This window comes from Acomys minous, assembly GCF_964271855.1.
Source record: "Acomys minous genome assembly, chromosome: 4".
Taxonomy (NCBI): domain Eukaryota; kingdom Metazoa; phylum Chordata; class Mammalia; order Rodentia; family Muridae; genus Acomys; species Acomys minous.
The window spans coordinates 109,731,717-109,745,571 of NC_140486.1; the positions used below are offsets into that span (position 1 = coordinate 109,731,717).

General features: G+C 38.5%; 1 protein-coding gene across 19 annotated transcripts in view; it reads right to left on the reverse strand.

The window, feature by feature from the left end:
* The window catches only part of TRIP12 (thyroid hormone receptor interactor 12), a 122,082-nt gene that overhangs the window by 74,532 nt on the left and 33,695 nt on the right, over window positions 1-13,855 (reverse strand). For 12 of the 19 annotated variants that reach the window (XM_084779152.1, XM_084779154.1, XM_084779150.1 and 9 more), the window contains exons 3-4: window positions 3,756-3,881; window positions 1,603-2,405 (exon numbers count right to left, since the gene is read on the reverse strand). In XM_084779152.1, the coding sequence (XP_084635278.1) occupies window positions 1,603-2,405; window positions 3,756-3,881 (929 nt within the window). The remainder of the gene's footprint in view (window positions 1-1,602; window positions 2,406-3,755; window positions 3,882-13,855) is intronic. The other 7 variants (XM_084779148.1, XM_084779149.1, XM_084779147.1 and 4 more) reach the window with 2 other exon arrangements.

Consider the following 13,855-nt stretch of genomic DNA (forward strand, 5'->3'; position numbering starts at 1 on the left):
TGTTGATCTATACTATGTTCTTTCGCCTTTAAAACAGTATTTCAAAACCTGTAACAGGATTCTTTTCTCTCAATCTGTTCATTGCTCTGCATTTTCACTTAAAGACAGATTTCAGAATGGTGTGGGTTTGATTTTCAGCATGATGATTTCTTTGTTTTATGACCTTAGACAGAAACTAGATCAATACCTCCATGTTCTACCTAGGAGCTGAGAAAAATACTTGCCAAAGAAAGCTGATGAACATGACTACCAAGCACACACACAGTAAACATTGGCTAGTATTTTGTTTTGAAACTGTTTTTCCTTTAAAAAAAAAAAAAAAAAAAAAAGAGCAGCCGAGCATGCTTTTAATCCCAGTACTCGGGAGGCAGAGACAGGCAGATCTCTGTGAGTTCAAGGCCAGCCTGGTCTACAGTGAATCCAGAACAGACAAGGCTACACAGAGCAACCATGTTTCAAAACAAAAACAAACAAACAAGGCAAGCAGCAGGGAGTTACGGTGCATACCTTTAATCCTAGCATTCAGGAGTCAGGGACAGGTGGATCTCTGAGTTCACAGACAGCCTGGTCTAAATAGTGAGTTGCAGGACCCTTAGAGCTATGTAGAGACACCCTAACTCAAACTAAAGCCTAACATATGGCCAACAATTGAATATGAATTCTGTAATTCATAAGGTAGTTTTATCACTAATAACTCACCAACAAAAGTATATCAAATAAAATTTTACTTCTCAGGGGTCTTAATATCAACAAATCACCCTACTTTTTAGTAGTAAAGCATAAAAACTAACCAGGTAAAAGAAAGAACTAAAGGAAAACATTGAAGAAAGCAAGAGTTTCAAAGTCACAATAAACTATCTTCAAATCCTAATTCTTCCACCTATTAAGTATATCTATTTCCCACTTTAAAGTGTCAAATATATAGCAGGGCGTGGTGGCGCATGCCTTTAATCCCAGCACTCGGGAGGCAGAGGCAGGTGGATTGCTGTGAGTTCGAGGCCAGCCTGGTCTACAAAGAGAGGCCAGGACAGCCAGGACTGTTAAACAGAGAAACTCTAGCCCAGCACACCCCTCCTCCCCCTGCCCCCACCCACGCGCCACTGCCAGAGTATGAAATAAAGTGTAAATCTTCAAGGCTAGTTAGAAGGGAAAGCACCCGGAACTGTGTACTTGCGGGTTTTTTGCTTGGATGTGTTGTTTCTGCTCTTCTATAAGCTCCAAAAGCACAATGTTCTTTCCATTAAATTAAGTACAGCAGTGTGTGGAATATAGGAAGCAATCATCTTTCAAAAGCGTGCCTTAAAAGTCATACAATATTCCATTTGCAAAAAATCTTGTACAAAATAAATACCCTGTGCTGACATTAGGAAATAAATGAATAGCAGATGCTATAAAGACAAATACACAGACACTGAAATAAAGTTACTTAGCAGTAATAAGACAGTCCTTATTTGTCTCTACAAATTTAACTTGTATTTCAATTAACATGCATTGTTATATGGAGATAAAATAAACCTGAAAGAGAATAAATAAAACTTGAAAGCATAATCACACCTGGCCTCCCAAAAGTTTGAGTAAACAAAGGTATTCCCATAAACTTACTTGCTAATTTGGCCTGTAATCCAGAAGGTCCAGGTTTTGATGTCTCTGACTTAGATGACCCTGGAAGAGACAGTTTTGTTTTAGGTAGGCTAACTTTAGGGCTGAAGCGAGCAGCCCAATCAAATTTTGAAGAGCCACCAGTTTTACTCTGTTCCTTTTCCCTGCTACTTCTTCTGGGACTAGGGCTGGATGCTGAACGGGAGCGCCTGGCCTTGTTCTGGTCTTTTCCTTGTTTCACCCTGGCACCTGGTGGTACAGTAGAAGAGGCCGAGGCTACAGCCGAAGACGAGGAGGAAGTAGAGGCAGCAGAAGAAGAATCAGTGATGGTGCTACACCCAGCTTTGGCTGAGGTGGCCGATTTTGAAGCCAGCTTGGTGGGTTTTGCAGATCTCTCTTCGGCACCAGTTGATTCAGACCCAGAACCACTCTTTACACAAGAACTCTCTGTCCTCTTTCTTTTCTGACTCCGTGAACTACCAGCAGCCACACTCTTTCTGGTGTGAGCCTTGCTTGTTGACGGCAATTGTGCAGATTTCAGTTGTTGCTCCTGGTCTAAATGTCTCTTCTTTGACTTACTATGTGGCTTATTGGTTTCTGAGAGAGACTCAATATGCTGAAATGCTCTGGGTTTTTTCACAGAGCTAGGAGAATTGGTCCTGTTGTAGTCTGGACTAGCACTGCGTTTCACTCCTCGAGAATTGTCTTTCTTAGGCACCTGCCCCGTTTTCTGCCTTTCTGAAGTGTTGGCTCTGTCTGGATCCTCTGGTTGTGAAACTATGACAGCAGATGATGAGCTGCAGCTTCTAAGAGGTTAGATAAGAAAAGAGTTAGCCATAGCCTGCCGCGAATAAACCTGCCATCTAACACTTAGGTTCCCAACTCCCCTAAATCTTGCAGAAAAGACAATGCCTGAGAAATTCTCTATTAACATTTTCAAACACTTCAAAATGGAAGCAAAAGGCTGTGATTTTTAAATGTACTTTGTTGGAAAATAGGCATGTTTCTTATAGGAGCGGAGAGGGAAGAGGTGTTTGTTATCTCTCTCACAGACCAGAACAGTCTATAACCAAAAAGTGTTTTTCAGCTAAGACTGCCTTTAAACAGTGGTTGCCCTGCCTCTACCTCCCGTGTGTTGGGATTTAATCAAAATAAGAGTAATCTTTGGTTCAAAGATCACTGACTCTAATTCTAACACTCCTAATCAAAAGATGTTACTATTTTAAGGGAAAGTGGTTCAGAACCACTAAGCTAGAATACTGAAGCTCTATTCTAAATGGCAAATGTTTCCCCAATGTGCAGAAGAAATAAGCTTAAATAATACATTTCCTGAAAGGTTAGACATCATCTCATAAAACAAATAATTTTCACAGTAACACTTCTTTGCAAAGCTTCCTACTAAAGATCTAGAGAAATGTCTCAGTGGTTAAGAATACTTGCTGCTCTTTCTCAGGGCCAAATTTCAGCACCCACATGGAGGTTCACAACCACCAGTAACAGAAGCTCTAGGGGATCCAAAACCCTCTTCTGGCCTCCTCTAGCATCCAAATACATGTGCCGACACACATGCACGCGCGCACGTGTACACACACACGTACACACACACACACACACACACACACATACCCGAAAAAGAAAGAATACTGACTTAGACTAACAAAAATAGTGACTTAAACAGGTTCTGACAATCAGTTTTAAAGAAAATGTTAAATGACTCCTTGAAATGCTGACAATGGAGAAAGGGGTAAAGCAATTAAGAGCAGTTGCTGCTCTTCCAAAGGACTTGAGTTCAGGTCCCAACACCTATACCAGGTGGTTTACAACTACCTCTAACTCCAGCTCCAGGAAAATGCAACGCCTTCTTCTGGCCTCTGGGATAGTGGCATTCATGTGCACATATCCACACAGATACACACATCATCAGGGCTTTTTAAATGCCTATCATGGGTTTGTTAAGTAAACGAGGAACTGCATAACTAAAATTTCATTGCCTAAGATATATCAGAAATACCACTAGAAAGTGAATAAATATACAGAAGGAAAAAAAGAAAACTTGTAATAACATTTGAGATAGCCTCCTAAAATTTAATATTATGCAATAATTCAAATGCAATTTAAGTCTTCCTTGAAATTGTACAAGCAATGTGAAAATTTACCTTTTAGAAAGGTGTCCCCTTGACAGTTCAGAAGTAGTATTAGATTGCACTTTGGGTGCCTTAAAATTAGATTTTCTACTCTCAGGAGGGATATATCCCTTATGTTTTGCCTGCCCTAAATGTGACCTGTCAGCAGAAAATCAAAACAGAAATCAGGACACTGAGATGCAAATATAGTACCAAAAAGTGAAATATTTTTACATTAAAAAAGCCTCCCAAACCAATTCACCTACACGTCTTCCAAATAGTCATTAAATTATGATCCTATATTAAATAATCTGAGAAAAGTAATTTTGTCTTGGAACCAACCACCTCTATTCCCAAAGGATAAATTCCTAAATATTAGTTTCCAAAATGCATATTGTGCTTATTTAAGCAAGTTTTTCATGTTTCATTTCAGAAATTCAAATATTTCACAATACACATACACATACACACAGAGAGAGCAAATATACTTTTACTATCACAGTATATGTTAATGCACAGTAGGTTAACTAAATGATAATGTACTATATAGTGCTATATTCCAAAAACTGAGAACTCTGAATGTTTTAAAGAGGAAGAAATAATTTAAAAAACCAAAAACCACATAGGTATTTTAACTTGATAAATGTTCAACATTATTACATAATGTGTACAGATATCAGAGTGCAGTTTTAAAATTTTTAAAAATAGCTGGGTGTGGTGGCACATGCCTATAATCCCAGCTCTCTGGGAGGCAGAGGCAGGTGGATCTCTGTGGGTTTGAGGCCAGCCGGGTCTACAAGTGAGTCCAGGACAGCCAGGGCTGTTACATGGAGAAACTCTGTCTTGAAAAACAAAAAACAAAAACAAAAATCAAACAAAACAGGCAATGTGACTGCTTTTTAAAAGTTTATTATAGCTGGGTATGCATACCAGTGTGTGGTAAAGTGTGTGCCTAGCTAGCATGTGTAAGATCTTGGTTTCAATCTCCAGTACAGAGGGTAGGGTAAGAACCTGTTTGTGGGGGAAAATCTGTAGGAAAAAGGCAATTGTGTTTCACAAAATAATGTTTCCAAGTTGTACTTTTAAAATTCAGGTAAAGGACATAAATTCAGAACTGGATGAACCTATTTTCAAAATAATTTTTCAGAAAAAAAAATCAATGTGGTCATCAAATAGCAAATAAAAACAACATGAAATCAAGACAGTATTAATCAACAGAGAGTACACCTGTGAACAAATACACATACAGACCATCCTGGAGATACTTAACAATTACCACAAAACAATAGTGGGTAGTCAAAAGACTCCAGTGATATACCTACATTTTGTTTATTTACAACAAATTTTATTATCAATGCCAGCATTATCCTAAAAGCAAGAAATATGGCAACTGTTAAATCTTTTGTATAAGGTGAGTCAAGGTCTATGTAATATTCACATATGCAATTTAAAAAGCACAAACGCCAGGCGGTGGTGGTGCATGCCTTTAATCCCAGCACTTGGGAGGCAGAGGCAGGCAGATCGATATGGAGTTCAAGGCCAGCCTGGTCTACAGAGTGAGATCCAGCATAGCCAGAGCTGTTACACAGAGAAATCGTGTCTTGAAAATAACAAAAAACAAAAACACAAACATAAAAAAATATTAGGCTCAGCACAGTGGCACATGTCTTTAACCCCAGCACTGTGGGGCACAGAAACAGGCAATCTCTGAGTTCAAGGCCAGCCTAATCTACAAAGGAGTCTAGACAGCCAAGGCTACAAAGAAAGACCATGTTTCAAAAACAATAAACAATCAAAAACTGGTATTAAAAAATTAGTGCCCCTGTTCTTTTTAAAAGTATGATAATAAGGAATGAGAACACAGTGTTATTTAATAGTCAAGACAGTTACTTTTCTAAAAGAAGTAATTCTTGGCTGCATTAGACCTTGGTGTAAAACTTGGGCTGATTACACATATAGTAGGCCCTGGATTTGAACTTAAGTTTTTACAAGTTGTTCTATAGTTACTTAAAAGAGAGGTATAACATTATGCTTTCAGGAAACAAAATGTAATAGCAACAGAGTACTATTTTTACATTATATAGTCTAGGTACTATACATTGTTTCCATAGTTGTATTGTGTTTTGTTATTTGTACTGGAGACTGAACTCAGAGCCTTGCACATGCTAAACAAGTGATCCCCTGCGAAACTGTCCTGGGAAGTTTTATAATTTAAAAATCATGAATTATTCACTCAAAGTAAAACATCTTTTGAGAAATAATTAAGCTGGCTGTTATGGAGCACCCCTTTAATCCCAGGGCTCTCGAGGCAGAAGCGGGCAGGTCTCTGGAGTTTGAGGCCTGCCTGGTCTACATTTAAAGTAAAAATGAGAGAAATAGTAGCTGAAACAAGTATTCAAAAACTATTCATTAAAAAAATGTTATACTAGCTAGAGAGGATGGCTCAGTGGTTTAGGGCACTGTCTGTCCTCCAGAGGTCCTGAGTTCAATTCCCAGCAACCACATGGTAGCTCACAACCATCTATAATATGACCTGATGCCCGCTTCTGGCCTGCAGGTGTACATGCAACCAGAGCACTGTATATGTAATGAAAGAAAGAAAGAAAGAAAGAAAGAAAGAAAGAAAGGAAGGAAGGAAGGAAGGAGGAAGGGAAAAGAAAAAAATGTTATAAAAGCAGACTGAGGAGCAGCTGGCAAAGTGACTGCTATACAGCTCAAAGATCAGATTCCTGGCAAACACAGTATTGTGGCATGAACCTATAAACCAGTGCTGAGATATAGAAACAGAAGAATCCAAAATCTAGCCAATCCTGAGCTCTGTGTCCACTAAGACCCTGTCTCAAAAAATAAGACAGAGTTAGAGTTGTGGGGTTTTGGGTTTTTGTTTTTTGTTTTGCTTGCTTGTTTGTTTTTTCCCCGAGACACGGTTTCTCTGTGACGCCTTGGCTATCCTGGACTTGCTTTGTAGATCAGGCTGGCCTCACAGCAATCTGCCTGCTTCTGCCTCTGCCTCCCTGAGTTCTGGAATTAAAGACATGGTCCACCAGGCCCAGCCAGAGTTGGTCTTTAAATACTTTATAAATAGATTTTCCATCTGACATGGTGGTATACACCTTTAATCCCAGGCAGAGGAAGCTGGATCTCTGTGTTCAGCTTGGTTTACATAGGGAGTTACAGCCCAGCCAGAGGAAGGAGAAAAGTGAGACCTAGTATTAAAAACAAAGAAAAAAATAAACCAATAATGTACTAAGTAGAAGAGTAAGTTGGGGAGTGGTGGCACATCTCTAATCACAGCACCTGGAAAGCACCAGTAGGTGTATCACTTTGAGTTCAAGGCCAGTCTGGTCTATAGAGCTAGTTCCAGAACACATCTTGAAGAAACATCAACCTCTGGCCTCCACAAGTGTGCGCGCATATGAAACAATTACTTTAAATATAAATAAAATGTTACATAAACCCAATAAATCACAAAACATAAAAACACTAATTCTTTCTCTTCTTTCAAAGCTAAATTACTTTGTTTTTTTATTGAAGCCCAATAAAGTTTTGTTTGTAGTGTGAAAATTAGAATGAATTCATCATGACCTTACTAAGATCTTCAATGAACTAAAAACCAGCAGATAAATTCCCAGTATCAGGTCACAAAAAAGTAAAATCTATGCCATCAAATCAAAAAGCCAAAATTCACAAAAACCAGCTTAAACCAGCGATACAGTGACCCCTCCTAAAATTACTTAGCTATTTTCATTAAGAAATTATACCAATTGGGGAGGAGGGAGGAAAACACATTTCCAACACAGTTCCCCCCCCACCCCGCCCCCAGTAGCATTGGCTGCCCTATGTAAACCAGTTTGTTCTCAAACTCACAGAAATCCACATGACACCTATTTTTTAAAAAACTGTTGCATAGGGCTAGCAAGATGACTCAGCAGGTAAAGTCATTGGCCACTAAATATGACAACAACCTGAGTTCTATATGCATAGGACCCGCATTGGGGAACGAGAGAATCAACTCTACAAAGTTGTCCTCACACCTGAACACATGCACAGTGGTACACCACACACTGAAGTACAAGAAACTTTTAAATCATTGTACAACTGCATGAAAACATTTGTCATTATTCTTCTTATTTGTTCTAGAAAGAAGGCGATACCACTTCTTTATGTAAAGATGTAAAAAACGTCCATATTTTCAGCTTTGTAGGACTTGGGACATAGCTTAGTGGTCAAGTAATTATATGCTTCAGGCCTTGTACCATCACACAAAAGGATTTATAGCCTATTTATATCAGGTAAGGCCTTCACTTTTGATCTCTTTGTAAAAATGGGCACATTCCTTTGAGCTTCCCATAATTCTAAAAGTAGAAAACTTTAGTTTTCTACTAAATGGTCCTGAAACTAATTTTTGTAACATTTTTACATATTATCAATTCTTTCTCTTTAATCAAAACATCTTTCACTGCTTTATGTAGTGATGCTGAAAAAACTGCCTATTAGTCAACTTCCACGTTATATTGACAATATTAAGGATATAGCTAAAGACCCAGCATGGTGGTATATGTCTCAAGCATTCAAAGCAGAGGCACAGAACAAGCCTGGCCTATATGGTGAGAGTTTGTAACCACAACAAAAATAGTAACAATTATTAAAATTTAAAAAGAGCCTGGTGTGGTGGCACATGCCTTTAATCTCAGCACTTGGGAAAGGTGGGTCCTTGAGTTCAAGGTCAGCATGGTCTACTGAGTGAGCTAGTTCCAGGACAGCCTGTCTCATAAAATAAATAATGAAATAAAAATAAAGAAATAAAACTCTAGCTTATGTACTTTCAAGATTATCTTAAAAGCAAGTCTCATGCTAGCTTCAGCGGCAGCACATATACTAAAAAAAATTGGAACGATACAGAGAAGATTACCATGGCCCCTGCGCAAGAATGACATGCTAATTCGTGAAACGTTTCATATTTAAAAAAAAAAAAAAAAAAAGCAAGTCTCAAACATCTACTGCATGTTAGAATAGAGGAGTACTTATTGTGACTTCCTCCATACTTTAAATCACAATTACTGCTATTTAGTCAGAACTTTGGTAGATAAGGGGTTAAAAACTATAGGGCCTGGGAATTAAATAAGCGGTAAAGCAAACGACTTAGTATGCATGAAGCCTTGTGTTCAAGCCCCAGAGGGAAAACAGAACTTCCATCACACCAATATATACCAATTCATAACACAAAGAAGATTACAAAGAGTTCTAAACTTCATGTCAACAAATGAAATAAGTGACTAGTTAACAATTATATAGTTCCTTGTGTTATAGATTTTGGTTTGGTTTGGTTTGGCTTTGGTTTTTGATGACAGGCTTTCTCTGTGTGTAACCCTGGCTGTCCTGGACTCACTTTGTAGACCAGGCTGGCCTCAAACTCACAGCAATCCTGCCTGCCTCTGCCTCCTGAGACTGGGATTAAAGGCCTGTGTCACCACACCTGGAATGTTATATTTATTTATTTATTTTGGTTTTTCAAGTCAGGGCTCCTCTGTGTAGCTTTGGCTGTCCTGGACTCACTATGTAGACCAGGCTAGCCTCAAACCCCCAGAGATCCACCTGCCTCTGCGTGAGTGCTGGGATTAAGTTATAGATTTTTAAATGTTTAGATTCATGTAGATATGGTGACATATACCTATAATCCCAGCACTAAGATCATAACTTGGGACTACCCTGGATTACACAGAGAAAAACTCACTCTCTTTTCTCTCTCTCCTCCCCTTACTTCTCTCTCCCCTCTCTCTCTCTCTCCCACACACACACCAGGACATATTGCCAAGTATGTAAGTGATTGGAACATTAGTTATGTCTCCAAATTTGTGTTTGTAAAAACGAAGAGAAACATCTTACACTAATATAAAACCAGTTTTGTCTTCAAAACAAGTATTTAAAACACATTTTAAGGAGTTCAAGGTAACTTCAAATACATAGTGATTTTGAAACCAGCTTGGGTTATATTATATATAAGACCCTGTGTCTCAAAAAAAATATGGATAGGAAGGATAGACTGCAGAGATAGCTCAAAGGAACATTCTTGTTGCAAAAGGATGAAGACCTAAACTCAGATACCCACCATCCACCTACAAAGCTGGCTGCATGTAATCTCAGTGCTGGGTAGGTAGTAACAGGCGGCTCCCTGTAGCTCCCTGGTGAGCTAGATTAACAAAATTGGTGACTGCTAGTGTGAGAAACTGCCTCATAAACAAAGAAGAAATCAAGTGAAGAAGACATACAGTGTGGATACTTGGTACATGCCAACTCAAACAAATGAATGCACGCAAGTGCACATACACACACACACACACACACACACACACACACACACACACACACACACACACACAAAGAAACAGACAGAAAGCATATAACACATAGGCAAAACAGCCAAAGCAGACAAAGAAGAAATGTTTTCTAGGTAACAGTAATACTGCTCCTAGAGATAATACCCTGGATAATAGTGATACTATTGTCATTTTACAAGTGTAGGCTAGGAGAAGTTAGCATACAATACAGAAATCAAGGGGCTGAGTGTGGTCAGCAATGGAGTGCTTGTTAAGCATAAAAAAGGCCATGGTTTTTATCCACAGCACTGCAAAACTCAAAGAAAAACAAAGAACTATCCCCTGATCAGTATATGCTGCAAACAGTCTCACTGGTAAATATATAAAGGTATAATTAAATGTTGAGGGTAGTGGCATTAAGCCTTCAATCCCAGCACTCCGGAGGCAAAGCCAGGTAGATCTCTGGTGAGTTTGAAGCCAGCCTGGCTTATAAAGTGAGTTCAGCATAGCTAGGATTACCCAGAGAAATGCTGTCTCAAAATATAAATCAATAAAGACAAAAAGGAAATGTGAGTGAGATACATGGAAAATATATTGTTTACAGCTTTTATAAAAAGTTACAAGTTTCCAGAAATGCAAATGAAACAAGAGAACTTACTTTCCATCTACTACAACTCTACTTAAGGCACTGAAATCTACATTTGTACTGCCACACTTCTCACAGATGTCAACAGATAAATAAACTAACATAACATTAATAGCCAAACATTTATGTATTTAAATGTTACTTGGCAATTGTTTTCTTTCTTATCTTTATTTCTGTAAAATGCTAATACATGATATTAGTGGTTTTAAACAGTAGGTAAGCAAATATTTTATATAAATAACTCATTTTAACATACTAAAGGAGTCAGTTATGGTGGTGTATGCCTTTAATCCCAGCACTCAGAAACAGGAGAGGTGGATCTCTGAGTTTGACACCAGCTAGAGCTACATAGTGAGATCCTGCCTAAGGCATAATGAAGCCAGATCCTATGACATATACTAATGATTGATGACAAGAAAGCCTGTATCTCGTAGGGTGGAGAATTTCTGTACTAACTTATTTCAACAAGACTATTGGGTTTAATCACTACCAATTTATGTGCAATTCATGACAGGACAAATATAGTAATAATCAGTCTGGTCTTTGTCCTCAAAGAGGTCAGTCTCATAAAACAAAGCATTTGGTCTACTAGGTGTTCTACTGAAGTTCCTCCTAAACATTGAAGTTTGTATTCTCTAGCAAGAAAATACAGGTTTTTCAGAACATCCAGCTTTGAGCCTGCCTGTAAAGAATGAAGAACAAGCTGGGAGTAGCGGCACATGCCTCTAATCCCAGCACCCAGGGAGGCAAAGGCAGGCAAATAGCTGTGAGTTGGAAGGCCAGCCTGGTCTACTAAGTGAGTCCAGGACAGCCAGGACTTCTTGGAAAAAAGAAGAAAAAAAGCTGAGTGAGGGAGAAAGGAAGGAAGGAAGGAAGGAAGGAAGGAAGGATGAACACCAATCAAAGGAGCAATTCAGTCAACACCCAAAAGTAGAGGTAAAAATTTACAAAAGTCCACATGCTGCTCAGCAAATAACAGAAAAAGAAAATCTCTAACATGCTGGAACCTTGTAATTCTCCTTAGTTTCACTCCCACATATTAGACAGTACCAGGGGAAAGGGGAGAAATACCAAAACAATGAAAAACTTACTGAGGCATTTAGTGCTGATAGAGCTTAGCATCGCATGAATTACAAAGATCGTCATAAAGTCTGGGTAAATATCTATTACAATGACTAACTACATTATCTAACCTAATCTTTCTAATACCAAGGATGGGCTGGAGAGAAGAGCACTGGCTGCTCTTCTAAAGGTCCTGAGTTCAATTCCAAGCAACCACATGGTGGCTCACAACCATCTATAATAAGATCTGGTGCCATCTTCTGGCAAGCAGGGTAGAACACTATATACATAATAAATAAGTAAATCTTAAAAAAAAATTAAGATAATAATAATACCACCACCACCAAGGAGACCGCATTCCCATTTTCTTAAGTAAAAAGGGAGGTCTCCAGGTTAAAAAAAAAAAGGCAAGACTATACCCAATTATTCAACTTCCAAAACTTTCAAAAGGAGACACTGATCAAAATAAAAGGCCTGATTCTGTGAAGATTAAATTGTTCCTAACCATTCCAGTATTCGGTCCCAGTACTTGTACATTAAAAAGGAGATGGTAAGCAAGAAAAATAGAAACACCAGTTCAGTCACACTGAACCTTACTTAGGAAGGAGTTCTAAATATGGACAATTGTTGAGAATGAGAAATGGCCAGGCATGATGGCCCACACCTTTAGTCCCAGCACTTGGGAGGCAGAGGCAGAGAGAGCTCGGGGCTCAAGGCCAGCCTGATCTGCTTAGTGAGTTCCAGGACAGCATGGGCTACACAGAGAAACCCTGTCTCAGGAGAAAATGAAAAATGACCTGAGTACTTCCTCAATAAAGGACAGAAAATGATCTGAGACTTCTATCATCTTTTGAACTCAATTCTACTAAGAAATATTTAGCCACGAATGCTTACAAATATGTAGATACTATTTTCATGTCCATTAAAACCTAATTTATATTATTATTAATCAAATAGTTGGACTGGAAAGATGGCTCAGCAATGAAGAGCACTGGCTGCTCTTCCAGAAGACCTAGGTTCAATTCCCAGCACACACATAGCAGTTCACAATTGTCTATAAAACTCCAGTTCCAGGGTACTACTCAAACATATACATGCGGGCAAAGCACCCATGCACATAAAATATGTTTAAAGCTGTTCAATGATAGCCTACTTTTCTAATCTATTCAAAGCATGGATTCAATATCCAGCAGAATGGGGGTGGGATGGAGGTGGGAGTTTCAAACATTTCCATTTCCAATAGAGAATAGTGGCCTTATTCTGGCAGTAACTAAGGCAATAACCATTATAAATCTTATTTCAGAACAAGCAAAAAATCTGTCCATTGACACAATCTGTCCAATCCTGGAAAAGTAGTTAAATTTTGTCCAGTGTGTGGTCAATAAACAAATCCAGACTGCAAAAGCAAGAGCAAATATTTAAGTTAACAAAGGATAAAAAACAGCAAGACAGGTGTAAACAGCTATATTCTAAACTGTATTTTAAAGACAAAAAAAAAAAAAAAAAAAAAAAAAAAACAGGACTGTGGTAGCACATGGCTTTAATCCAGCACTTGGGAGGCAGAGGCAGGTGGATCTCTGTGAGTTTGAGGCCAGCCTGGTCTACACATGAGTTCCAGGACAGCTGTTACACAGAGAAACCCTGTCTTGGAAAAAAAAGACAAAAATAAAAGACAAAAATAAAATAAAATAAAGATGTGAGTTTGTTGATTTCTACATTTTTAAAAAAATACTGATTTTAAAAAATCTTTCCAAGCCAGGCATGGTGACACTAGCCTTTAATCCCAGCACTCGGGAGGCAGAGGCAGGTCAGCCTGGTCTACAAAGAGAGTCCTGGACAGACAAAGCTACATAGAGAAACCTGTCTCAAAAAAACAAAAAATAAAATAAATTAAATTAAATAAATAATAACAATCTTTCCTTAAAACTCTTACATGCATTTGTGAGTATGCATGCAGACCTGTGTATGCCATGATGCAAATGTGGAGATCAGAGGACAACATTTGGCTGTCAGTTTCATCTTTCCACCAAGATAAGTCCAGAGACAGAACAAGCTCATTATCACATGTGGCAGCAATCAACTTTTGCTGCTAAGCCAAATTGCTAGCC